Raw genomic sequence first — 25,977 nt, 5'->3', positions numbered from 1 at the left:
GAAAAATTTTACCCAGCTCTGCTTCCAGCTGAGTCATATTTCATCATGCAAACCGGAGTATCAGCAAGACCCATTAAGACAGCCACAGACAGAAGAGAGGAAATCACTATGGCCTGGGCTACACTCAGGACTTCCCAGCACTGCTGCGGCAGCTCTGTGAAGCGCGAGTGTAGTTGCGCCGCCAGCGCTGCGAGAGCTCTCTTGCAGCGCTGTATGTACTCCACCTCTCCGAGGGGAATAGCTTGCAGTGCTGTGAGCAAGTGTGCAGCGCTGCAGGCTCTGATCACACTGGCGCTTTACAGCGCTGTACTCACTGCGCTCGGGGGGGGGGGGGCGTTTTCACACCCCTGAGCGCAGCAAGTTGCAGCGCCGTACAGCGCCAGTGTAGCCAAGGTCTAAGTTGAGTCATACATTGTAAATATTTTATTTCTCTAAGCACTCTGTGTATGCTCTGGTGCTACAATACTTGGTTTGAACTTTCAGTGTCTGTAATATAGTCCCATTTTCAAATATCTTTTTAATTATAAAAAACATATACACAATATTTTTCCTCAATTCACTTTCTAAAACTGATGCATATTTTCTGAAACAAACAATACATACTACTACATCATAACCGTGATTTCTCACAGATTTATTCTTAAACTGCCAACTACCAGATTAGAGAGACAAGGTCGGTGAGGTAATACCTTTTATGGGACCAACTACATTGCAAACTACCAGATTGTAACACAGTGTGAAACAGGATTATACCTATGGTGTAAATGTAAGTTAAGTGTATTTTTGCCAAAAAAAAAAATGATGTCAGTTATTTAGTGTCTGTCTGTATTTAACTTTTTTCTTTAATTCCTGCAGCAAAATAGAAAACATTTCAGACACAAGAATGAGACTGAATGATACTTACTTTGTGCAGTGGAAACAGATTCAGAGGTTACTGGGCTTGTGAAGTCTAGGGAAGTTGAAGATGTAGTTTGAAGTCCTATGTAAAAGAAATATTATGTGATAAGGCATTTAGTTCATGGCGTGTTTAGTATTAATATTATAGTAGTACCTAGAGTAACCAACCAAGGTCAAGGCTATTGTACTAGGCCCCGTGCTAACATACAGTTGGAGACTCTGCTCCAAGTCTATTTAAGTTTAAGAGCAGAGGCATTACATAAATGTAGAAACTTAAGACAGGCAGAGAAGGAGGCTGCGGATAATAATAGAAATACTTTTTTGAATAGGCTAGCTGCGTACACTATTTTTAAATATCTAAGGTTGCTAGGTTTGTGTGCGGGGTGAGTGCTGTATGCTCTTTAGTCCCACTTTCAGTTTACTTAAACAAGGTCTTCGTTCGCAGTTTTAGCCTTGACATCTTGGTTTACCAAGCAGGTCTGGTGTTTTCCAAACTCTTCTAGAAGGAGAGGCAAGACACAATAACTTGCAGGGTGTCAAGTATCAGGGGGTAGCCGTGTTAGTCTGTATCTACAAAAACAACAAGGAGTCTGGTGGCACCTTAAAGACTAACAGATTTATTTGGGCATAAGCTTTCGTGAGTTAAAACCTCACTTCTTCGGATGCATCCGAAGAAGTGAGGTTTTAACTCACGAAAGCTTATGCCCAAATAAATCTGTTAGTCTTTAAGGTGCCACCAGACTCCTTGTTGTTTTTGTAGACACAGTAACTGATATAGATGAAAATTATACCATTATCTCTAAGCTTCTTTTAGCCCAGGAATGGTGGCATTATTAATTAGACCTATTAAGTAGTCACTACAGAAAGGCTTTCCTTTGTATAACACTATATGTAGCCCATGCTAACATATCTGGATTACATATCCATGAAGTTGCAACAATGAGGTCATAATCAATTGAAACTTCTAAGCAAATATTGATGGATTCCTGTCAACTAAGAACCACACATAAAACTAATTTTACCAACCAATAGTCATGTTGTACCATTTGAGTTAGGGGATGCAGAATTGGACCAAACAGGAAAGTGAAATCAAGAAACCTGGCAGTGAAGGTAGGAACTTAATATTGATGACATATCTGATGAATACACTAATACTAAATATGGAACATATGGCTCATATTAATAGTGAAGACGTGCAGTTATGATGTTTGAGTGCAGGGGTAGTTTTAACTTCTGGTCTATCTCCTCTCGATTACCACCATATCAATTATCTGTAGTAGTAATACAATTTTTGTAAAGTATTCTACTTTATTTTTTATTTCAGTAAATGTGTGTAACAATCCTTTTATACAACACAACAGTCTATTTTTTTTAATCAAGTAAAAGTGATTGAGAATTTTCCCAAGATTTGTGTCATGCCTCTTCTGACTTAGTTAAGATCATAGCCAATATGGGAAGGGCCAGACTGAAAAAAGCCCTGTGGATTACACCATTTCTCAGTGTGAGTGGGTACCACTAGAGCATGAACACATTCTGAAATGTGATTCTCAGTCTTGCCTCATTGTGTGCCTGATGTGTAAGCACAGGTCAAGTACAGATAAGAATCTATTAGCAGAAAAATAGGATGAAATATTTTACCTGTGGTAGCCATGATTGTTGATGGAAATGTTGAAATTCCAGGATCTATAAGCAACCAAATCCAACAAGGACTTTTAAATAGCTTTTTCAGTACAGCAGCGTCATTTATTATGTTCCTGAAAATAGAGCCACTAACGGTTCCAAAGGCACAAGGCAATTTACAAAACCTCACACTTATCTTTCAGAGAATCAATATAATCAGGAGATGCAGAGACTCATAAGTAAGGAAAAGCTGAAAGCCATTCTTCTATTCATGCCGTTCTAGCAGGGGCGCATGCTGGGGAGCATGGGGGAGCATGCTAACAAGTAAACAAATGTGGTCAACCTAAGGGTTGTGTGCAACGTTGCTACAGATATTCAACCCCGCTGACATCATCACTTGTTTTGCAAACCTTAGGCCAGGTTTAAGTATGTGTACTACAGATGCTATTGACCAGGTTCTACAGCCAGAACAAGTCCGCTCTCCTTTCCCCTGTGTATTCTGGTGACACCAGAAGGCCATTCCCCCATGGGAGTCTTCCATACACCCTTGAGGGGTGGGCCACATCCAGCTCAAGGAGAAGCCCAGTGGGAGGGGAGTAGGCCACCAACAGTCCAAGGTAAGCATGATGTCCTTGAAACAGGAGGGGAGGACCAACTGCTGTGAAGGGGAAGAGGATGAGGGTTCTTTTTCTGTATAACAAGAATCTTCAAGCAGGGGCTGTGCTGTTGACAGCTCCGGCCACAAAACACTGCAGGTTCATGTGCCTACAGTAACTTGGACTCTGTAGGGTTTGTATAATTCTAGTGAACACCAAGGAGGGAGGGGAATCATTTAGGCTGCTACAAGGATGCATAACTAGGAGTAAAGCCTTGAAATTGAAATTCTGATCTATACTGCAGAATGCACTGCACTGTATCTGAAAAAGCCACTATATGTTAGCTAATAGGAGACAGCAGGCTTCTCTGCGCAGATTGAAATTTCTTCTTGTTTCATCTGGTACTGTTTTTAGCTTCCATATAAGGAGAGATTAAAAATACTGGGACTATTCATCTTTGAAAAGAGATGACTGAGGGGGGATATGATAAACAAACTCATGAATGGTGTGGAGAAAATGTATAAGAAAGGGTTATTTACCCCTTCACATAATACAAGAAACAGGACTCACCCAATTAAATTAATAGGCAGCAGGTTTAAAACAAACAAAAGGAAGTACTTCTTCACACAACACACAGTCAACCTGTGGAACTCATTGCCAGGGGATGTTGTGAAGGCCAAAACTATAACTAGATTTAAAAAAAAATAAGTTCATGGAGGATAAATCCATTAATGGCTATTAGCCAGAATGTCAAGGAAGCAACCCCATGCTCTGGGTGTCACTAAGCCTGTGATTGCCAGATGCTGGGACTGGATGACCAGGGATGTATCACTGAATGATTGCCTGGTTCTATTCATTCCCTTTGAAGAATCTGGCATTGGACACTGTTGGAAGACAAGATATTGGGCTAGATGACCATTGGTCTGACCTAGTATGGTCATTCTTATGTTCTTAAATTTAATATAACCCATACCTGGATTAGACCAATGACTTAACAGCAGCACTTTTCATGATCATTTAAGTGTTCACTGCCTCTTAAACCATTGGCCTACCAGGGCACTGGACACTCCTTTTTCCAAGTTCAATATGCACTGATTCTTCTATATACATACAGACTACATAGACACATACATATATACATACATGCAGATCACTCAAAAATCACTGAAATGTAGTCATCTCTAGTGTGGAACGCACTGGAGTATTTGCTCCAACCATACTACTCAACAGCAGCTAGGTTTGGGGATGTGAAGAATAATTTGTCTAGTTGAAACTGACAGTGACAGAAAGTAAGAATTTGGTCAAAAAGGATACCTGAATTAGCAACCAGACTGTTGTGAAATGTGCCATCAACTCTTTAAAAATCACAAGTGTATAGGACCTTGGTAGTGGGCCTAATCAGAATGAAGTGTTGTTAATAGCACAGTAGCCGCCTAATGTTCTTCTCAGGCATCAGTTCAATACTGAGAGCCACCTATTCAACTGCCAACCCAAACTTCCAGAAGCACCTTCAGTGTTCCTTAAAATACCTCCCATTCAAAGAGTAACTTTCTGCTTAGCTTATGAGAATTAGCGATCATAGATTACAGCTCAAAATGGTGCAACTATGATGGTAGCACAACAATTAAGTCTTTTGTTATTTTCTGAACTTCTGATAATTGCACAAAAGCAGAGTATTCTAACTATACTGTTCAGTCCATTCAGAAATGCTATGGCAAGTTTGGGTGCCCACTATTCCAGCAGGAAAACAGAGCATTAGAAACTTGTATATGGGCACACCAGTTGAAAAACAAATAACATGATACTAAATGTAGTGAAGAGTAATTTATCTTACCTTTTGTAGCTGTGGTTGTAAAAGCTGGAAATGGCACTTTGTTATATACATGGCCTGGGAATAGCCAAATAAAATCAGTTCTTAAATAAGACAATAAACTTGTGTTTATAATAAGATCTTAAAAATAATTCACTTGTGGTGTGCCACAAGGTAAAAGCATCACATTGCAGCTATCTCAGTAACACTATGATTTTTCCTTTTTAAAAAAACTTGTAAGTTTTTGCATAGAGGAGCTTTATGTTGGTATTAGTAAATCCTATAGTCAAGTTTGGAAATCCTTCGATTGTCGATACAACTTCACTGTGGGGCTGACATTATCAATATTTGGTGTTTTAAAATAAGATTACTTTTAAAAATCTTTTCAGTTATTTTAAATTATGTACATATGACAGTCCCTCCACACACTTATTTCCCCTGCAGAAACCTTTCAAAATGGCTAAGATTTGAATCTTGGAATGTAAACATTCTTCACTGGGAAGCACCCCCATAACTAAATATGACCAACACTGGCTGCAAAGCAACAAAGTCATTAACATTTTAAAGTTAAGACTGGACATACATAGTAGGAATGGTCACTAAGGAATTAATCATGTCCCCATCACAGTGACAAATACAAAATCTGTGCACTAGGGAGGAACGTGGGTGGCAGAGAAACAGTGCACATGCATCTGCATGCCAGTGGACTGCTACCCCCTCCTTAATTATGGAGTCGGAAAAGAGATGCCCCACAGTCATTACGGCATCCCCAGGAATGCAGTTACTCTCTAGGCTGCTATGACCCCATGTCCATGAAGGCTTTCAACTACTTAATGCAGGGCAGTTCCCCATTCAACTCCACAATAGTGGAATAGAAGGCACCCAGCTGGTGTTAATGGAATACAGAGAGGGCTCCACACATCCTACCTATTGGCTTGACTGTCTTCAGAGCCTTTTTCATCGCTTACTCTCACTGCACATAATCTGGCCTTAACTCTGAGAGGCTTGACTTTCCAGACAGCTTCGTTGCGCACATGCATGCCTTTCCCCAGGAGTGCACATTGAAAAATGCTTGTTAATAATAATGTACTGGTGCCTTGTAGCTAAGCCAGTGTATACTTAGCTCAAGACTGTAGCAGGCAGTGGTGTAATAATAAATGGAATGAGTTCCCATCCACATGTGTGGAAGCCAACTTGTTTTTTTAAACTGCTGTAGTTTATATTTGACAGATCCTTAGCACAGTTAAGGTCTTACCTTGAAACTGTGCACGCGGTATTGCCTGACACATGCTCATGTAAGTTCTATACATACAAGCTTGTATTTCCCTGAGCCTGGCATTTTTTTTCTTACTTTAAGTTACAGAAAGCTCAATGCATTCTGTGTTCTGAATATTTTAGATTTCAGATGTGTCATAATTAAAGATGCCTTACCAGAAGAAATTACTATTTCTCCAGATGAAATATTCCATGTTTTATTCCCTCGGAAGGGAAAACTACACGTACACCAGAAAGTCTGATTAGTGTCTGACTGGTTTGTACTTTGTATCTTCAGTATTGATCTCAATTCATAGAAACCTTCACCATCTTGTAGATTTTCAGCTTCAATAGATATTCCTGAAAGTAAGATGGAAAAGCCATTAGTCCTTCTTTTATGCTCTGTCCCATAAATCAGAGCAGTGCAAAATGCTAGCTCTGAAAAACAAACTCATACAGTTTAACTCAGATCTGGTACAAAGATTTAATCAGATAAACACGCCTGTTCCAAGTTGTCGTTTCCACGAATGGAATTGCTGCATGGGAGCCATCACTGCTTGTCAGCTATTCTTCCCTGGACGTAAGGATGTTCCTTCTGCACTGAAATGGGTACCCACAACCCTCCACTTAACATGCATAATGCAGCACCAATTGCTTTTCTTTTGGCTTATAAGAATATTATTTCTGATTAACATTTATTACCTCCAAATTGGTCTTTAAAAATCTCTCCATCCACATACCATGTGAGGCTCGGCTTGGGAAATGCCTTCCTTACGATACAGGTAAGACTAGCCTATAGGATAGTAAGAATAAATCAAGTTATCAGTCCAAACATTTCAGACATGATTCGCATTACTGAAATATTCATTACAAAAATAATAATAAAAAATTGTACTAACATATTGGCCATTCCCATTTAGTAAAAACCATTTACTTCTCTTTTAGGATGACGACATTTCTTATCTAGTTCTTTCTATTTCTAAACTAAAGGTAAGATTTATCAAGCTCAAGGGACTGCTAAATGGAATGTATAATCATTTCACCCTCAATAAAGATCTTTAAGTGAAAGCTGGGCCAGGTTGGGAGGATTGAAATTCATTATCCAATTCTGTTAGTGGCTTGAGAGAGAGGAGATGGTGTTCTCAGTACTTTCCTAGCAGATAGATAGATATCCATATTTAAAAAAAAACAAAACAAACAATTGTATAAGGAAAGAATTCAGCTAGGTCCAGACAATGCACTAAAGAAAAAAGGGAAGTTTATGGAACAGCCTCCTTTATTTCAGATATCCTGATAGGTCCTCAGAAAGACTGCCTGGCACAAGGATGTGCTAAGTACATAGAACTAGCTACCATAGAACGGGGCACACGTATGTCAAAGATTACAGAAACACACATAAGCCTATGTTTTGCACCCTGCGTGGAATAGCAAAGGACAGACCATACTTACTCCTAAGCATATGACACATTTACCCCCTAATTGGGTTTCATGGCAGCCAACAAAAGGCAAAAACTGGGTAGGCCTGAAGATTGGACTAGCCTCTCTCTAGAGGGGGTGCCTCCACATTGGGGCATAGACATATCAATGGACAGGGAGCATGTGGAGCCTCACCATGCCAGTGCTGCCTGTGCGTTGCACTAGATGAATTTTGCTTTAACATTCTGAAGTGCTAAAGGAAGCTCAGTCTTCTTCTACTTTAAAGCAAGAAGTTTGTTTTATTATGGGGTAGTCACACACTATACATCCATCCCTTCTGAAGAAAGCAAGGCATGTAAATTGACTCCAAATGCGTCACAATGGTTACAAACCACACATTCAGGATGGAGACTGAAATATTTTTCTTGTGATATGTCATCTCTGAAATCATGCTGTACTTGATTTTTTTCCTTCTGATCTCCCCACAGCCCTTTGTCCTTTCTTAACTATAATCTCATTTATCAGTGCTTCTTAATGGCAAGTACCAATCTGCTGTCCAGACTGGATTTTATTCCTTTTGGGGGACTAAAACAGAGGAGGAAGGTGTTCAATATTTGGAGGGGGGAGAAGAATTAAAACCTCTTGAACATAAGCAGAATGGTACAAACGAGACTGTGGTATTGAAAATTCAGCACTGAAATAGGTCATGGGGGAAATTATGACAGTCCTATGCTCTGTGTCTGACATGTGGCTAATCTGAAAGCAGGATGGATGTGGCTTATGTAGGTTTTGTCTGCTGACAGCCTTTCGTAGAAGAACAGACTCTTCAGTTCACAGAACTTATTTCAGGTGTCTACGGCTCAAAAGGCTAAATCTGGCTGGTAAAAAACTATGCAGACAGATTTAATGACAATGCTGTCACCAGTTGGTCATTGGGTGACTGATCCATTTTATGCTAAATATGATCTGAGCTGTAAAATTTGGGTAAAGATTCCGCTGACAATGAGAGCCATGTGCCCTAGCTACATTACTGTGGGCAGAGGGTAGTGATAGATGGAGAGATGTGCCTTAGAAACTCAATAGGGCTGCCATTAGGCAATGAGTGTGGCAATTTAAGACACAAGATGCACTTTTCAAACATAGATCGAGCAAAGGTGGTATTGTGTAGGGTGACCAGACAGCAAGTGTGAAAAATTGGAACGGGGTTGGGGGGTAATAGGAGCCTATATAAGAAAAAGACCCCAAAATCGGGACTGTCCCTATAAAATCAGGACATCTGGTCACCCTAGTAAGTATTGTGTCACCTCTACACGGACACCTCCACCTTAATCTTGGCAGGGGTGGCGAGTTGTATGGGCCTATGGTGCCCGGGATCCAGCAATATTCAGGGCCTGGGGGCCCATGTTTGGGGCCGGGTCTCTCTCATGGTCCTGCCTGCCGGTTGGGGATAGCCAGGACTGGTCGGAGCCCAAGGGAAGTTAGAGTAGCTAAAGGGCTGTTTCAACTTGCACTGGCTGGTAAAAAAGCCCCAGGGGGACTGTTACATAACTGGAAACTGGACTGTTACATAACTGGAGTGCAAAGTGGAATTCCAGCTCCTTTTAAAATATACTGATTCCACAGCCACTTTTGTCTAGCTGTGCTCAGTGACATGGCAAAAATGCTATTCAATGTCTTTAGGCAGTATTACTCCCAGCGAGCTAGTGCCTGCAGTTCATACAATTAACTGGCTTTCCAGGAATCTATCCATGTGGGAAGACAATCTCCCTGCCTCCTTCCACCATCAGATAACACAAGGAAATGTGAGTGGCTAACACAATAATTGAGTTATGAGTTTTCTATAATTGGAACATAGCTGTTGCAAGGACCCAGGGTTTGGCTTAAAATCTCGAGGAAAAACTGAGCTTCACAGCAATTTCTAAAGTGTTTTTTTAATGGTTTGGGATGGAGGCAAACATAGCTGGGGAAAAACAGCAACCTCATCTTGATCAATCCAGTGACAAATTCATCAGGCAGGCTTGCTGAAATTCTTCTTTGGCTCAAGGGGCCCACTAGCAAAGGATTTGGATTTGCATTTTGTCTATTTTTCATGAGCTTACCGGTTCTATTATCTCTGATTTTGTTCGTACTCATCTCCCTTTACCTTATACCCCTAAAGGCCATGCAGAATTGTTCCCTACAGTAAACAGCAAACTTTGGTATTTTGCCTCATCTCATTTTTACCCTACCAACAATCAATTTTAATCAACCATTAGTAGCTAATTATCCGAGTGATTTGGGGAGCTTCCACCAGTTCCCCTGTGAGGCTGTTCCACAGACTAATAGAGCTTTCTATAAAGACATTTTCCTGATAAACAGCCTCAATTTTCCTTTGTTCAGTTTCTTATCACCAAAACTGCTAGTAATATCCCCTTGGATCATCCTCAACAACTCCCTCCTGGATGCGTATGAAGGTGCAGTCAAGCGTCAACATACTTACTCTTGCAAAAATGTTCTGGGACCTTTTACAATCAGTAGCAGGCAATAGTTGTGCTTTATGTCTAGTTAAAGCACACTGCTCCAAACCAATAAGCTGGTTCACTAATAGCTCAGATGAACGGACATGAAATACTGAATTTAAATCACTGATGTGACTTCCTGTGGTCCCTGAGCGTTCTGTCAATTCTAAAATCACTCACCTCCCCAACGTTGCCACTGGAACTATTTTGGAGGGTAATGGAGATTTCCGGTTTGGCTGAAAAGCAAATAAAATACATGTTAACGAAACTGACAGCAATAACTACAGTAATTTAGCTTCTCGGAAGAGTCTTAGTGTTCTAAAATTGATACCAAGATCATATGCTTTTTTTTTTATAATGACTACATACATGTGTGGTTAGTACACACTAAATACTGATGAAGAGGGGAAGAGGCTGACACTTAGGATATACTAGAAGTAGCAATTACAAGAACTGTAACATATCTTACTGTTTTTAATGATCCTAGTATCTGAGACATATGTACCCAAGAAATTAGTTCATAACATCTTATATACAGAATGATGATGGTCATAGCCACAGGAGGAGGAAGACTAGGAGCATTTTCTTGTCATCAATATGCTTCATTTGAGTACAGATGACTATACTAACATATTTTTAAGCCTGTCTAAATGGTTTGTTCCCTTCTTAAAACAAGTCGCTGAACTATCATTCAAAAATAAAAGGTGCATTCTTGCACCAGTGAATGTTCAGGTCACTAATAATGTCTAAGGACTTAGTTATCAACCCTTCAGACAGATTGTGGCTAGTGAACAATGAACCTCAAAAGATTTGGACTAACCCCCCCCACCCCCACCCCCCAAATTAAATGCTTATCTCAACCGTACTTTACTCTCTAGCCCTCTTTTGGCTGCAAAACTGGACTAGAAATCTCAGGTAACCAAGAGTTTCTTCTGAGAATTTTGGTTCTTCCTATTTCCTGCCTACATCTTTCCAGATTTCAGCTGTGTTGCCTTTGTTCTCTATCCCAAAATGTTTGTCCAGGTCACCTCTATAGCACCATGGTATTACTTCACTGAGGAATTCTGCCCACATCTGTCTGTCACATCAGAATAATGCAAAGCTGTTCTGTTCAGATAAGTTCATCCATAACTGTGGCTTTCTTTTGTCACATCTTATTGCTCTTGGGATCTTTTGCATGTGTGTTCAGTTTTGCTGACTTGTTTTACCTGGACTGGCTCAGGTTTTAGTTTCAGGGATTTGGGTGTTGCTTGTGTTGTGTGTGACATATTGCAGGTGTTGTGTTGTTTGCGATTGTTGGGTTTTTTGGAGGGTTCTTTCTATTGTTTCCAGATACTGTACTGGGAAGCTGGTGCTTTCAGATATTCTGCTTCTTACCTTAGCTTTAACTAGGCAGCACAGCGGAATGAGTAACAATGGGTGGGGAAGAGAACAGACACCCTTTTTCAAACCTCAGAAATTTTGAATATTGGGTGAAGATTAGGCCAGAATTTATTATATCTTAGCCATTTTTGCCCACTCTTCTTGTATGTATTTATTTTAAATCTCAGCTGGACACATTTTTTTCCAAGTCCATGTTGGTTTCTGGCCGTGTGATTTTCTCTGTTTCATGATATTATGTTTGGTGCACAACTATTCAATCCTGCATCTATGGGGAAAGGAATTGGAAGATCTAAGGTCTTTTCCATCTAACTTCTAAGCTTCTATTAATTGTTTGGCATCCATTTAGCTTTCTAAGATCTTGACAGATGTTTTGGGACCATGAGGAATTCGGTATCTAGCACTGTGATTTCTGCTGTTGGACTTTTATTTGACTGGTCAATCATTGGCAAGTTAAGACTTGAAAAACAATAGATCTCGCTAACTTAACTCAGAGCACTCAGTTCGAGAAAAGGCATGTTCACTATGCACATAGTTCCAGAAGTCTTCTATTAAACCCCCCTCATAACTGCTTATTGATGTTTTACCGAGGGGCTAGATAAATCCATCAGGTCCCTGGCTTTGCTTTTATATCATATCTTACTTGAACTGTAACATAGACCCAATATAACAATTGCTATCACTGACTCTTACACACAGGGTCACAGTCTCTGCTGTGCCAAGTTAAAATGGGACACAGCAGTGAGATGGGGAGGGCTGTTAGGGAGAAAGCTACAGCTCCCTCATTCTCTGTCCAGCTCCAGTGCAGTATCCATAGTGGAGGGGCTGCTGCAACCTGAGATGGCTAGTTGTCATCCCCAAGTGACCATATGAGGTCTGGGGACTGCTGAATTGGTGTGCTATGGCCATTCCCCCTGCTTGCCCCTCCCCAGCTCCTATGCTAGGAATGAATGATGCCTATTAGGGACTCTAATAGCAATAATTGTATTCAGTCTCTGCTCCTTCTGCACCAGGCCTGAGGTGTAAAAGGAGAACAGCTGGACAGACTGTGTCCCATAGTATTGTATTCAGCACATATACTGACACTGCACTCAGGTAGTAAAAATATAGACATACACATGCACCATAGTGGAGGAGAAAGGAGAGTGAACACTAGTCATTTCACCTGATAAAATATTAAATATAAACAAGGGGAAAGAGAAGCAAGCTGCAGTCCCTCTGATCTGCACTCTGTTTGCCTTCTGAACATGTGTGACTAAGATTTGAGAGACCTCAAGTCAGCTTCTGAATCCCCCTCCAACCTTTCTGCTGACTGGGAACCAGGAGGGGAAGAGTGCCCAAGACAGAAGCTACATAAGGCGCAGTGCCCTTCTCCTCCAGTCCAATTGCTAGGAATTGGGCTGAGGCTACCGCAGGGCCCTCAAAGAGCATAGCAAAAGGTTTTGGTTTGTCTAGTTTGTTCTCAAGTCTGCTCTGCTTCTGCCCCCTCCCATTTCCTGCTAACATGCTGGTGTACGTGTCTCTGTGCACAGCCACTCCGACACAAGTTTACATGAACAGCAAGCAAAGGATATTAATGTCTAACTTATACGCAGAACAAGGGGCTATTCTAATTGCAGTGGTTTCAATACTTTTCAGTGCTCAAGGGACCATCCAGGTTACACTAATTATTTGTCAAATGTCACTTTTTAAACATAAAAGCCATTTCTGACTCACACAAGCGCAAGAGGAAATCTCAGACCATAAATTTCTATTTTTGTGTCTCTCACCTCAGCGTGAGACAGCCCAAAAGAGTTTTCTTTTTCAAAAAATATTGCTTCCTGCTGAATCTTTGCATTCTGCACATCGGCCCAGTGTGAGATGTGTTGGAGACTCCTGAGAGCAGGTGGTTATATAATGGATATGTTGACAGTACCTCCACAAGATGCTCATTCATTTTAGCAACCCTGGAGTTGTACCTTCAAAGACTCAGTGTACTATAAGCAAATTAATCCCCCTCACAATTCCCCATGTCTCTGACACAGCAAACAATGTTGCCCACTTGTATTTCAGCAGTAGATTTCCTACACTATTTGAAACAGAACAGACCAAGATTTGATAAAATAGTGATATGGGATGCCTCATTTTGCGGGTGCCTAGTCTGTGACAACTTAAAAGGCTCTGATTTTCAGAGGGTGGGTAGATCAGTAATTTTCTGAGAATCAGGCCCTTTTAATGTGTTTCAGGTTAGGCATAAAAAACCCCCCAAAAACGAAGCACCCAAAACCACTAATCACTTACTAAAATCTTAGCCATGATATCCAATTGAACTGGTCACAAGCCAATAAGGGCTAAAATTTTATATGATCTCAGTAACAAGGGCACAATGAGCTTGACTGTGAATGTGCATGAATGCCCAACTGTTACCACGCAAACTTGCACATACAGATGAGCTACTTACACACCTGTTTGCATGTTGAGTTTCTATATGTATATCTAGTAAGGTACTTTCCATAGATGCTTTCCTCGGTGTTGCAGGTGTTGGCACCAATTATTGGAAATTTGGTCTTAAGTGTTTGTTAAGAAATGTGGATTTATTTTCTGAAGTAATTCACAAGAATAAAATGGCTGTCTGCATACCATGAATCAAAAGTCTTTATAATGCACAAAGGAAGAGTCGTTATAAACCGCTTACCAAATACTTTCACTTTGGTGATGTTCGTCAGGATTCTTTCAGGATGGTACATCACACGGCAAGAGAACACCTTGCCATCGTCAACAATTTTGATTGGGGAAATCTTTAGTGCATTGTCTGGACCTAGCTGAATTCTTTCCTTATACAACAGGCTATCAGTCTTATTCACATCCTGGTGGTAGAACTCTTTGATTATAAGAGTTGTTTCTTCACGTCCATTTTCCCCCTGTTTAAAACACAGACAGATGTTTCTTCCAGTCACGAACTCCTCCCTCCCTCCATCACAACCATTTACTTCTCACCTTCTTTGAGTCAAAGCCTCAGGGATCAATCTAGAGTTGAAACATTTAAGCTTAGCATTCATATAGCCTTTTCAATTCTTGGATCTCAGAGCATGTCACAAAAATGGTCATGATCTCCATTTTACATATGGAGGAAATAGACACAGAGTAGCTGGTTGACGAGATTATGATCAAGTCTCCTGAATTGTAGTCCCATGGCTTAGACATGAACCACACTGTGTCCTTCCCACCTACAGCTACCCTTCCACACAGTGTTGAGCAACTTTAGCACATTTAAGACTAGAGAAAAAATAGAGACTTCTCTTAATCTTTTTTTTTTTTTTTTTTTTTCTAGTTGCACCAAACTAATTGAAAAACCAAACTTCATCATCTTCTTTTGACTCCTGTGTGCCAGAGCTAGTAGCAAAATGCCTATAGTGAAGATTGATTCCCTTTCTATGTGCGTTTGTACACATACAGTCTCAACATGTGCCATATACTTGCACATTCTGAAATGCAGAACTTTTGCTCCTTTTTCCAATTTATAGTTTGAATTAGCATCACCAAATATAACTTAGCACAATGTGCAGAATTTCTAAGTTTAGGATAAATGTAGTACAAAGAAGAGGCGATCCAAACGGATAGCCAAAGGGGATAGAGCTACTGGAGAAAATAAAACTTATGCTTATATTTGAAGGTCAGATTAACAAAGACACTATCAATTAGAGCTTTTCAAGAGTAACAGGTGCCAACAGATATAAACCTCAAAAGAACAAACAAGGTACAGAAATGAATGAGCAGTGCCAGGGACATAGTATGCTCATCTTCATCTTTGAACTACTGAAAGTAATCTTTCAAGACAAAGTTTCCTGCAAAAAGTAACATGCAATGCAAAAAATAACTTGTTCAACTCCAAGCCAAGAGTTTCTAAACTTGTTTTGTATGTGGCTTCACATGCCTAGGCAACTGTGTTTGAGAGCTCTTTTGTTCTCCCCATTCTTAAATTGAAAGTTAACAGCGAGCAAAAATATCCATATGTAGTCTCACTTTCTGTTTCTGTTACTTATCAAACAACCAGGAGCCGTTGAGATAACCCTGCATGATGTTGAACATTTTGTAGTGCTCCAACAAAGCAAGAATTTAACAACTTTAAAAAAAATGATGCAGAGGTTTGTTTTTTTTTAAATTTGGTTATTCAATTTACCAATTTCACTACCCTTTCCAACACTCTTTTTGGTTTCAATTATTTTGTGAAAAATTAAACCACCATAGCAATGTTTTTTCTTTGTTCTCTAACACAGTCTCTGGTGATATGTATGCCGCTTGTCACCTTGGAGACACTGCATTTCTAGCTTTTCCTCCCTGTTGTCACAGTCTGAGGTTTACTCAGGTACTGATGTTACCTTTATCTTTTGTCTAATAAAACTTTACTTTAACTGTTTGCAGTCCCCTGTGCAAAGTATAACATTTCTATTTGCTATGTTTTTTCCTTACTTTTTAAACCAGTAATGGAGGGTAGTTATACTTACCATTAGCCATTTCAAAGGATACTTGGACAAATTTACAGAAGTCATGTTCTCAAGGCATGGAATTTCCAATGTTTCGTTAAATAGCATTTCCACGACCCCATAGTGCTTCTCATCTTTTATGATTGTAGCAAAAAAAAAAAAAAAAAAAAAGAATAAAGAAAATTAATAGCACAATATGTAGTGTGCTTTAAAACAAAACATGCATTGCTCTGCTGTTCCTATGCTGTTGATTCCATAGAATAGGCACTATTGTTTAAAAATTCAGTTAAAATACTTCCAAAGCACAATAATCTTTTACAGACTTATTTGCTAACTGAAAACCGTGGTCCCAATTCTGCAAGCAACCCTATGCCTGAAAGTACTGTTGAGTTTAACAGGAATATTGTAATGGAGTACTTGCAAAAGAAATTCTGCTAATTGTATAATCAAGATTTACTCTCAGAAGGAAAACTTGGAAAGGAGGAAAAAAACTGAGTTTGTTCCCTTTCTTCTGAGACACATAAGAGTCTGAAACTTCCAATGTCTTCTACTGGAATAAACCTTAACACTAATTTTTCCATCTTTGGTACTTTTCAACTGAGGATCTCAAGAAGCTTTACAAACATTGACTAAGGCTTGTATCATCTCACGTGAGTTAAGTATATTCCCTGTTTTACAGATGAGGAAAGAGACAGAGGTGTTAAGTGAGTTGATCCAGGTCACAGACAGTGGCACAGCTGGAAATGGAGCACAGAACTCCTAACACCCCTAACACCCGATCCTTTTTCTACCATTGATTCTCCCTTTTTAATACAATCATGCTGTTTTTTCCCTTCCTATAGCAGCTTTCCCCAGGAAAGTTTTGATTAGTAATCACACAACAAAATTTAGATATGGATGCAACAGTCTGAGCACACATTCCTTCTCCCATAACAGCAGTACACTTGAAATAGTAATAACTAGGGCTGTCAAGCGATTAAAAAATTTAATCGCAATTAATCACACTGTTAAAGAATAATAGAATACCATATATTTAAATTTGTGGATGTTTTCTACATTTTCAAATATATTGATTTCAATTACAACACAGAATACAAAGTGTACAGTGCTCACTTTATATTACTATTTTTTATTACAAATATTTGCATGGTAAAAAACAAAAGAAATAGTATTTTTCAGTTCACCTAATACAAGTACTGTAGTGCATTCTCTTTATTGTGAAAGTGCAACTTACAAATGTAGAAATATATACAAAAAACTGCACTCAAAAATAAAACAATGTAAAACTTTAGAGCCTACAAGTCCACTCAGTCCTATTACTTATTCAGTCAATTGCTCAGACAAACAAGTTTGTTTACATTTTCAGGAGATAATGCTGCCAGCTTCTTATTTACAATGTCACCTGAAAGTGACAACAGGTGTTTGCATGGCACTGTTATAGCCAGCATTGCCAGATGCGCTCAAGATTCATATGTGCCTTCATGCTTCAACCACCATTCCAGAGGACGTGAGTCCATGCCGATGACGGGTTCTGCTTGATAACAGTCCACAGCAGTGCGGACTGACGGATGTTCATTTTCATCATCTGAGTCAGATGCCACTAGCAGAAGGTTGATTTTCGTTTTTTGTGGTTTGGCTCTGTCGTTTCCGCATCAGAGAGTTGCTCTGAAAGCATACTCTACACCTCATCCCTCTTAGATTTTGGAAGGCACTTCAGATTCTTAAACCTTGGGTTGAGTGCTGTAGCTATCTTTAGAAATATCACATTGGTACCTTCTTTGCGTTTTGTCAAATATGCAGTGAAAGTGTTCTTAAAATGAACATGTGCTGAATCATCATCTGAGATTTCTATAACATGAAATATATGGCCAAATGCGGGTAAAACAGAGAAGGAGACATACAATTCTCGCCCAAGGAGTTTAGTCACAAATTTAATTAACACTTTTTTTTTTAAAACGATCATCATCAGCATGGAAGCATGTCCTCCGGAATGGTGGCCAAAGCACGAAGGGGCATACAAATGTTTAGTATATCTGGCACATAAATACCTTGCAATGCCGGCTTACAAAAAAGCCATGCAAATGCCTGTTCTCACTTTCAGGTGACATTGTAAATAAGCAGAGGGTAACATTATCTCCTGTAAATGTAAACAAACTTGTTTGTCTTAGCAATTGGCAGAATAAGAAGTAGGACTGAGTGGACTTGTAAAACTTTAGAGCCTATACGGTTTTGTTTTTTGAGTGCAGTTATGTAACTAAATACCTACATTTGTAAGTTGCTCTTTCACAATAAAGAGATTTCACTACAGTACTTGTATTAGGTGAATTGAAAAATACTATTTCTTTTATCATTTTTACAGTGCAAATATTTGTAATATAATAATAATAGTGAGCAGTGTACACTTTGTATTCTGTATTGTAATTGAAATAAATATATTTGAAAATGTAGAAAAACATCCACAATATTTAATAAATTTCAATTGGTATTCTATTGTTTAACATTGTGATTAAAAGTGCAATTAATCTCAATTAATGTTTTTAATCGAAATTAATTTCTTTAATTAAGTTAACTGCAATTAATCGACAGCCCTAGTAATAACCAAGTGTCTGCACCCAGCTTCTTTTCCTCCAATATTTTCCCTAGTGTCCCCACTTCAAGGCTGAAATACAGGCATTAAAGGGTAGAGCAATTATATAACTAACTAATACAAATGTGGATCAGGAAATACCATCAAACAGAAGATACTTTTTTTTTTAAACTGAAGCTCTACTCTGATGTATGGAGGTCAGATACCCAGACTGGTTTTATCAGTTCCCTCAATGTCCTTGGATATGATTCCTGTAGTGGTGCTGCTGGACTGTACACAGGACCCGGTGGGGTGGATGGGATTGCTGAAGGTTAACTCCATTTCCTCCTTACAAGGAGATCTCAGAAGGTTCTGAAGATTCCCTGCTTATCCTTCCTGAAGCTCTGCAGTGCAAGGTCATCACACCAGGCTGTTGTCTCTCCCGTTCCCCATGTATCAGGAGCCATTAGAGGGGACTGACATATTTCAGTCTGCAGTATCAGTGAATGGACTACTGTCAACTCTATTGCTCCTCCTAGATTCTGTCATCTTTGCATTTCCAGAGCCTGGATGAAACCCAGCTAGTTTAGGACCAATCCAGGCAATACAAAGGCGATGCTGGTAGAGAGGAAAAAGCATATTGTAGAAATGATAGGGATAAGCCTGCTTCCTATACATTGGTATACCTCACGAAATCTTATCTGTTCTGTTACTTCTCTCAGGTGACAGCAAAGGCCCACTGAATCTGTATGACTAATCACGGGGTATGCAGTTCTTCATTCTAGTAAGGATTTTGCCCATTTATTCCTGTCCTTGTCACCTCCAGGCTGATGAATGATATACAGTTTACTTAGCAATGTCTTTGAAGGCCACCTGGAAATGTTAGCTAATAAAAAATGTGTCCTTCTGCCTTTCCTATGGGAAGGCAATAGTGCACGCTGACTAGAAGCTCGTCAGCTCTGGAACTAGATTCCACTAGTAGATTCATCAAAGCCTACCTGTAGCTCACACAATAGTGTGCTAGACTTGTTTTTTTGCTTTTCCTCAGTCACAGGTTCTTAGTCTACATGGTCTTTCTGTGTCTGACAGTTGTCTGCAATGACAACTCTCACATCTGGAAGCGAAGTGCAGTGTTACAGCTGGCGAGCAGCCGGCAAGCAGCCCTTGTCATGAAGGCACTGATTTGCAACCCTCAGAATGTTCTTCAGGAAGCTCAAAAGAGGCAGCTGTTGTATGTATTTCAATGGGGGAAGGACCACTCAAAGAGGTAAATGTCACTATCACTGCATTACAAAAGGGCACTGATCAGCTTTTCATGATAGTCCAGAAAGGGGAAATGGAGTGAATCTTTTGCTGTACTACGTACTTGAGAAATTAAACTGTCTGGGTGAGTCAGCAGATAAGTTGCATGTCATGCAGACAGTGAGGTTTAAGTAAGGTCAGTAGACAAACAGGAGAGCTATTTAAAACATGAATTCTTGACACAGGAAGTATTTTTGAAGACTGCCTCTCTGCATTCTCACAATCCTGTGTCAACAGCTCTATTTTCCCTGCAATTCTTTGATTCAGTTCTCTAGTAACAAACTGTCTGCTATGGTCCTATGTGATCGCCATTCACCATTTTTGTCTCCCTTAAAATATACATTGGCAATAGGCATACTGATAAATGTAGTAATATGTTTGGTTTGCTCTAGCAGGGGGCAGAGCACAGCTTGCTGGTTTGTGCCATTTCTGCAAAAAGTTTGAAACTCACTGAACGTGAACAATAGTTGTCCTCATTTTAACCTATGTAGATGGTAATGCTAATGCTGGGCAGGTCTGCGTCAGTAAGGAGAAAGGCTTCATTTCTTTAAGAAGGAGAGAGAAAACTCAGCACAATGAATAAGCGTTTAGTCAAATGTTCATCTAGCATATTCCCTTCATTTTCTCCACCCAGTGCTCTCCACATTCTAGGGCTGTACCATAGCCATGGCATGGAAGCAGAACTTTGTCTCACAGGGGTGTCAGAAGTGCACCTTGGCTATATCACAGAGTGCTGTTGCAGTCTTTTTCAGAGTGGCTGGTGGGTTTATAGCCTCTCTAAGTTTCACTCATTCATTATTAACATTCTTTATAGTCTGAATTCTCTTCCCTAGTTTATTTGATCTGTCTTTTGCGGTTAGTCAAATGGCAAGAAGATCCCTAAAGAGGAGACTATGCGGTAACTCCAAGGAACCTCCTGCGCCTACGAGTTAAGATGGAATCTTCTTAATGAAATCAACATTTGCCATTTCAACCCTAGTATTCATATATTTGATCCAGAGCAATAGTTTGTCCTTGTTTGTTTCAGCAAGTCCATGGGGATGGGTTTCTTGAGACTGGTCAGCCCAGATGTTAGTCCATGAAAATTAAAAACGAATGTGAGCTACTCAAAGCCACATTCTGTAATCATAGCAACAACTCCAACCTGGAGACTCTGAGTTTCAGCTTGCACATCCCAGCATATGTACCTTTTTGGTAAAAGATTTAACTTAGGGCCAAATTCTAAAGCCACTGAGTCAACAGTATTTGCCCTTGGGGCTGGTAGGTGGCCCTTAGAATGGCAGCTGCTGTACTGTTTTGTGCCTGTTTTCTATCCTATGCAAGGACAAACATCACTATATTTTACCTTTCCTATACCCTTCAAACACTCCTCAAGGTCTGCATGCACATGAATGCAGTACACAGGAGAATAAGTACAAGACGACATATAGCGCCCAAGCAGTGGCAAATCAGAGACCTCACTGTCATTTTCCCTGTTTCATTCCTGTAGTTTGTTAAAACTTGAAATCACATATTTCAGTTGTTTTTTTTAAGCAACCAAGAAAACCCAGCTGATGTGAACAACTAAATTCCCTCCTAAAATGAAAATAACAAATTTCTTCACTTTTTTTTCCATGTTATCTGAAACCAGGCAAAACTAATGTGATTTCAGATTTTTATTCAAATCAGAAATTTGAGCCAGGTTCCAAAACCTCCCAGCGAACTGGACCAAGTTTCCTAAGCATCATATTCAGGATTCTGGGCAGAAATCAGGTGGAACTCATTAACCTCATATGGCTCAGAGATTAAACTTGGCAAGTTCAGCAGACTTTAGTTTTTGAGCTAGTTCAAACTCAGGAGTGGTATGAATTCATCCAAATCAAAACTGGAACCTCTGCATACCAAACCTACTGACCTTCAATAAAGCACTGTTCAACATGAACTGAACTGCCACTCGCATGCAGTTGGCCAGCCCTGCCTTTGCTTCTACTATTTATTAGCTGTTTCTAGGAAGCATAGTGCAAGTTTGAGAGCTGGCTCAGAAAATGTTTGAATCCCCATTTTCCAAACCTACCCTTCAACTGAGGAAATTAGCTACCCATAGACATTGCAGCCTAGTTTTCAAAGACACCCAGCATTAATAACACACACATCAGTCTATGGGAACTGAGGATGTTCAGCCCCTCTATTGATCAGTCTCTTTACTAATAATTTCAACACATACAGAGTATAGTATGTTTGGAAGACAGGTGTCCTCCATCCCTAGGATGCTGCATGGCCCAGCCCGTTTCCCAATTACCATTCTCTGCCCAGTATATCATCATTGTCCCTAATGAACACACATCATCCTTCCTCCCTGCCATTCACCTGGTTCCGTCCATCAACCTGCTCCAATATTCCTGCCCATAAGTTAAATTGTGCTATGCTCCTCACCAGGCACTGTTTACATACGGTAAGGCAAGGCTGTCAGACAACAGCTAAACCAGAGTTAGCAACTTTTCTAGGCAGCAGCAGTACAATACAAGTGCACATCTGGAATCACAGAGCAAATTGAATTTAGCCAGACAAAAATATTCACATCATTTACTTGTTTTTGTTTTTTTCCTAAGTGTTCCGAAAAAACAATAGGTATCTTAATATCACTTACTTTCTGCCTTGATAGTAAGATTAATTTCCGCAGCCTTTGTCCCATATGGGTAGGTAGCAAAGCTACACTCATACTGCCCACTGAGTGAGAGACTAACATTACGCAAATGTAGACTCCACTGTTGGCATTCCACCTGGTTTGCTCCGGCATCATGGGAACTCCGAGTCTTGTTAACATCTACCCAGCAATGGCGGGGAGTCTTATTGAAAGCCACTGAATAGTTATAAGAAGTCTTAGAAAAAGGTAAGTATCTAATGCCATACATAGGGTGATATACAGCTATTCTACTGGGTGGCGTATCATCGATCTTTGACCATTGTGTTTGTGTCACGTGGATCCCATCTGTGCTCAGGATGCTGCATTCCAGAGTCACATCACTGCCAGGGAAAGCACGGACTGCTTCTGTGTTTATCACGGTGCCTTCAAGCTGGCCTTAAAAAGAAACAGAAAAATTGTCAAATCAAGCAATGCTCATAAACAACTCCCTTTTAAATCTTCTCAACACCGTTTGGTGCCTTCACTAGAGAGACACACACCTATAGAACAATAAGCTGGGGCCTAAAATACAGTACTGTAATATTAAATACAGTGAGAAGGTTTAGCAATTGATGGAAGTAGTAAATCATTAGTACAGATTCCAGAAAAGGAACTGGAGAAAAAAAAATAAGCAGTGGCTCAAGTAGCTTGAACAGGATGGGGAGCGCTCATCATACTACCCAAAGAGTAAGGGGAGCTTAGCAGGTGGAGATCTTTCAAGTGATACGTAAAGCACAAGCCAGGACTGCTTATTCCACAGCTCTCTTTGCAAGAACCAAGAAGTCGTTAATCCTGCTTGCTAATTCTGTTTTGCCCAATTGCATTCTGCCTTTTTCAATTCCCCCTGCCGTTTCAATAGGAAAAGGTATTCTTTTACATGGACCTTGCTAGGCAGCTTCTGCATTTCACCGTTGGAGCAAGCAGCCTCCTCATGTATGGTTTGTATATCAGTTTAATTTTCTGAGGCACTTTGAGGTCCTTTGTGCACCATATAAATACAGAGCTAATGCATTTGTGAAAGGAAAAGAAGTTTTCAGCCTGGGTTTTTGTTTTTGTTTTTGTTTTTTAAAATAGCTGCTGCCACCGTGAAATTGACCTTTTCTCTTTCTTTTTCCTCCTGGGGGAAAATAACTCTGTGATCTATCTCCACTGTCTCTGTTGAGTTCCAAGAGACATGGCATGCAGCATATTCATATGCAGGAAGTTCCCAGGTAGCTATCAATTGATGACATTGCACAGAGCAGTCCCCTACAGCAGAACTCCACTTAACCAAACAGTGCCATACAGATAAAAGGGTGATCGATGAAGTATTTGGCAGTCACGAGAAACTTTCAGAAAAAATGGATATGTATGAGCACCCTCAGGTGTAGGGCTCACTCCCCCTTATCATTCTTTTTAGCCTCTCCCCATCTTTAAAGACCACCTTGAAAATTCTCACTATGCGCCCCTCCCCCCACTTCCCAAATGGTGTAGCTACGGTCAGAGCCATATTTATTACATCTCTTTTCCAAGCTTTTTGTGCCTCCCCACACCCTGCAGCCAACACCCTCAAGTCATTTTATTCATTATGAATTTTTAAAGGGACATAGCAATTTGATTTTATGTTATATGTAACCATGTCAGGGATGGTCTAGATAATACTTAGTCCTGCCATGAGTGCAGAGGACTGGACTAGATGACCTCTCGAGGTGCCATCTAGTTCTATGATTCTATGTTCTACAGTCCCCTAAATGCCTGCGCAGACCGAGGACATGTAATGCAGCAGTGAACTAATTTGTCATTTATGCAGCGCTAATAGTGCTCTAGGACAGGGGTAGGCAACCTTTGGCACAGGTGCCGAAGGCGGCACGCGAGCTGATTTTCAGTGGCACTCACACTGCCTGGGTACTGGCCACCAGTCTGGGAGGGGCTCTGCATTTTAATTTAATTTTAAATGACGCTTCTTAAACATTTTAAAAGCCTTATTTACTTTACATACAACAATACTTTAGTTACATATTATAGACTTATAGAAAGAGACCTTATAAAAATGTTAAAATGTATTACTGGCATGTGAAACCTTAAATTAGAGTGAGTAAATGAAGACTCGGCACACAGCTTCTGAAAGGTTGCTGACCCCTGCTCTAGGAACTATATTGACAGCTATTAAGCCAAGATGCAGGCCCTGAAGGGTTTACAGTCGAATGAACTCCTTGCAGGACTGGGGCAGTGTGGGCAGGTCTGTGAACCCACAAGGAGCTTGTTGCAGAAAAACTGGTACTAAAATAATCAAAATATGAAACCGAGTGAATAGAGCATGAAAAGCAATGTGACTAAATAGTCAGGTTAAATGCACTTAGCGCCAGCATTTTAATACCCCCCATCATGTACATCCTTTACAGTAAAATAAAGGGGACTAAGGTGGGCAAGTTAAGATTTAAGTGGAAGATTTGCCTAAATAAAAATCTCAGTATCTGTCCAGTATGATGACAGAGGCTGATCTAAGACCGCTACTTACTAAAGGCATCTGTTATATTCAAGAGGTAGCATCACTTAGGTAGTTTCCAGACAGATAACTTGCAATGAAAATTATTTTTAATAGCACATATTAGAACAAAGAGCCACATCAAGCCACATTTTAATGCTTCAACTTTTTTTTATTAATTGCTTAACACAGCACCAAATTAATGGAGTCCATTTTATCTAAAGGCGTGCAGCAGCTCTCTCATCTTGGCACTGAAATCTTGCCAATTGTTTTAACAACTCCAATTTTACCCCAACATTTAAAAAAAAATTAAAATGCCCGTATGTCCATACTTAACCCCTTTTCTTGCAAGATGTTCCAGCCATTCAGAGTATCGTGCAGCATGGGCAACTCAGACACTTAAGTTTAAAGTGTAAGGACTATGTTGGCACCAGAATAAATCGGTGTGCACTGGGCATGATTAAATTTAGGCTGGAAATTAAAAGAAACTTTCTAATCATCAGAGGAGGGAGGTTCTGGAACAGCTTTCCAATAGGAGTTTTGAGGGCAAACAACCTAAGAAGTTCTAAAAGGGAGCTTGATAAATTTATGAATGGGATTATATGATAGGACTGTCTCCCATATTAGGGAATGGACTAAATGACCCACAAGGTCTCTTCCAGTTCTGTTTTCCTCAGTGCTCTGATTTTTATTAGGGCAGAACACCTGTAGCTGCAGAGAAGTTTAATGGGAGTTTAGCCTGGATAAACAACTGCAGGATTTTTCCGAAACTTCTGTTTTGTTGAGATTTAATATGGACAATTGTTTCTCTGTATGTAATATGGATTTTCATTAGTCATCTTACTTGGCTCTTTTCTTCTCTATCTAAATAAAACTACTTTTTTTTTTTCATTTTTATCATCATCAATTTCCCTTACAGCAGTAGGAAATTTCCCCGACCTGCTCATCTATATGCAATCATTGATAAACATACTCAGATACATCTTGCAGTACCTGGAACATCTTTATTTTTTTAATTGGAAATTGGACTCAAGTCACAATTTCATACG

General features: G+C 39.9%; 1 protein-coding gene across 5 annotated transcripts in view; it reads right to left on the bottom strand.

Moving 5' to 3' along the window:
• CD96 (CD96 molecule) overlaps nucleotides 1-25,977 on the bottom strand; it is a 92,050-nt gene that overhangs the window by 11,146 nt on the left and 54,927 nt on the right. For all 5 annotated transcript variants that reach the window (XM_008165965.4, XM_008165972.4, XM_065574748.1 and 2 more), the window contains exons 3-11: nucleotides 22,429-22,860; nucleotides 15,956-16,068; nucleotides 14,146-14,371; nucleotides 10,272-10,327; nucleotides 6,880-6,970; nucleotides 6,355-6,537; nucleotides 4,948-5,001; nucleotides 2,536-2,580; nucleotides 905-979 (exon numbers count right to left, since the gene is read on the bottom strand). In XM_008165965.4, the coding sequence (XP_008164187.2) occupies nucleotides 905-979; nucleotides 2,536-2,580; nucleotides 4,948-5,001; nucleotides 6,355-6,537; nucleotides 6,880-6,970; nucleotides 10,272-10,327; nucleotides 14,146-14,371; nucleotides 15,956-16,068; nucleotides 22,429-22,860 (1,275 nt within the window). The remainder of the gene's footprint in view (nucleotides 1-904; nucleotides 980-2,535; nucleotides 2,581-4,947; nucleotides 5,002-6,354; nucleotides 6,538-6,879; nucleotides 6,971-10,271; nucleotides 10,328-14,145; nucleotides 14,372-15,955; nucleotides 16,069-22,428; nucleotides 22,861-25,977) is intronic.

Source organism: Chrysemys picta, chromosome 1 (genome assembly GCF_011386835.1).
Source record: "Chrysemys picta bellii isolate R12L10 chromosome 1, ASM1138683v2, whole genome shotgun sequence".
In the NCBI taxonomy this organism is placed as follows: domain Eukaryota; kingdom Metazoa; phylum Chordata; order Testudines; family Emydidae; genus Chrysemys; species Chrysemys picta.
This window is presented reverse-complemented; position numbering and strand designations above follow the sequence as displayed.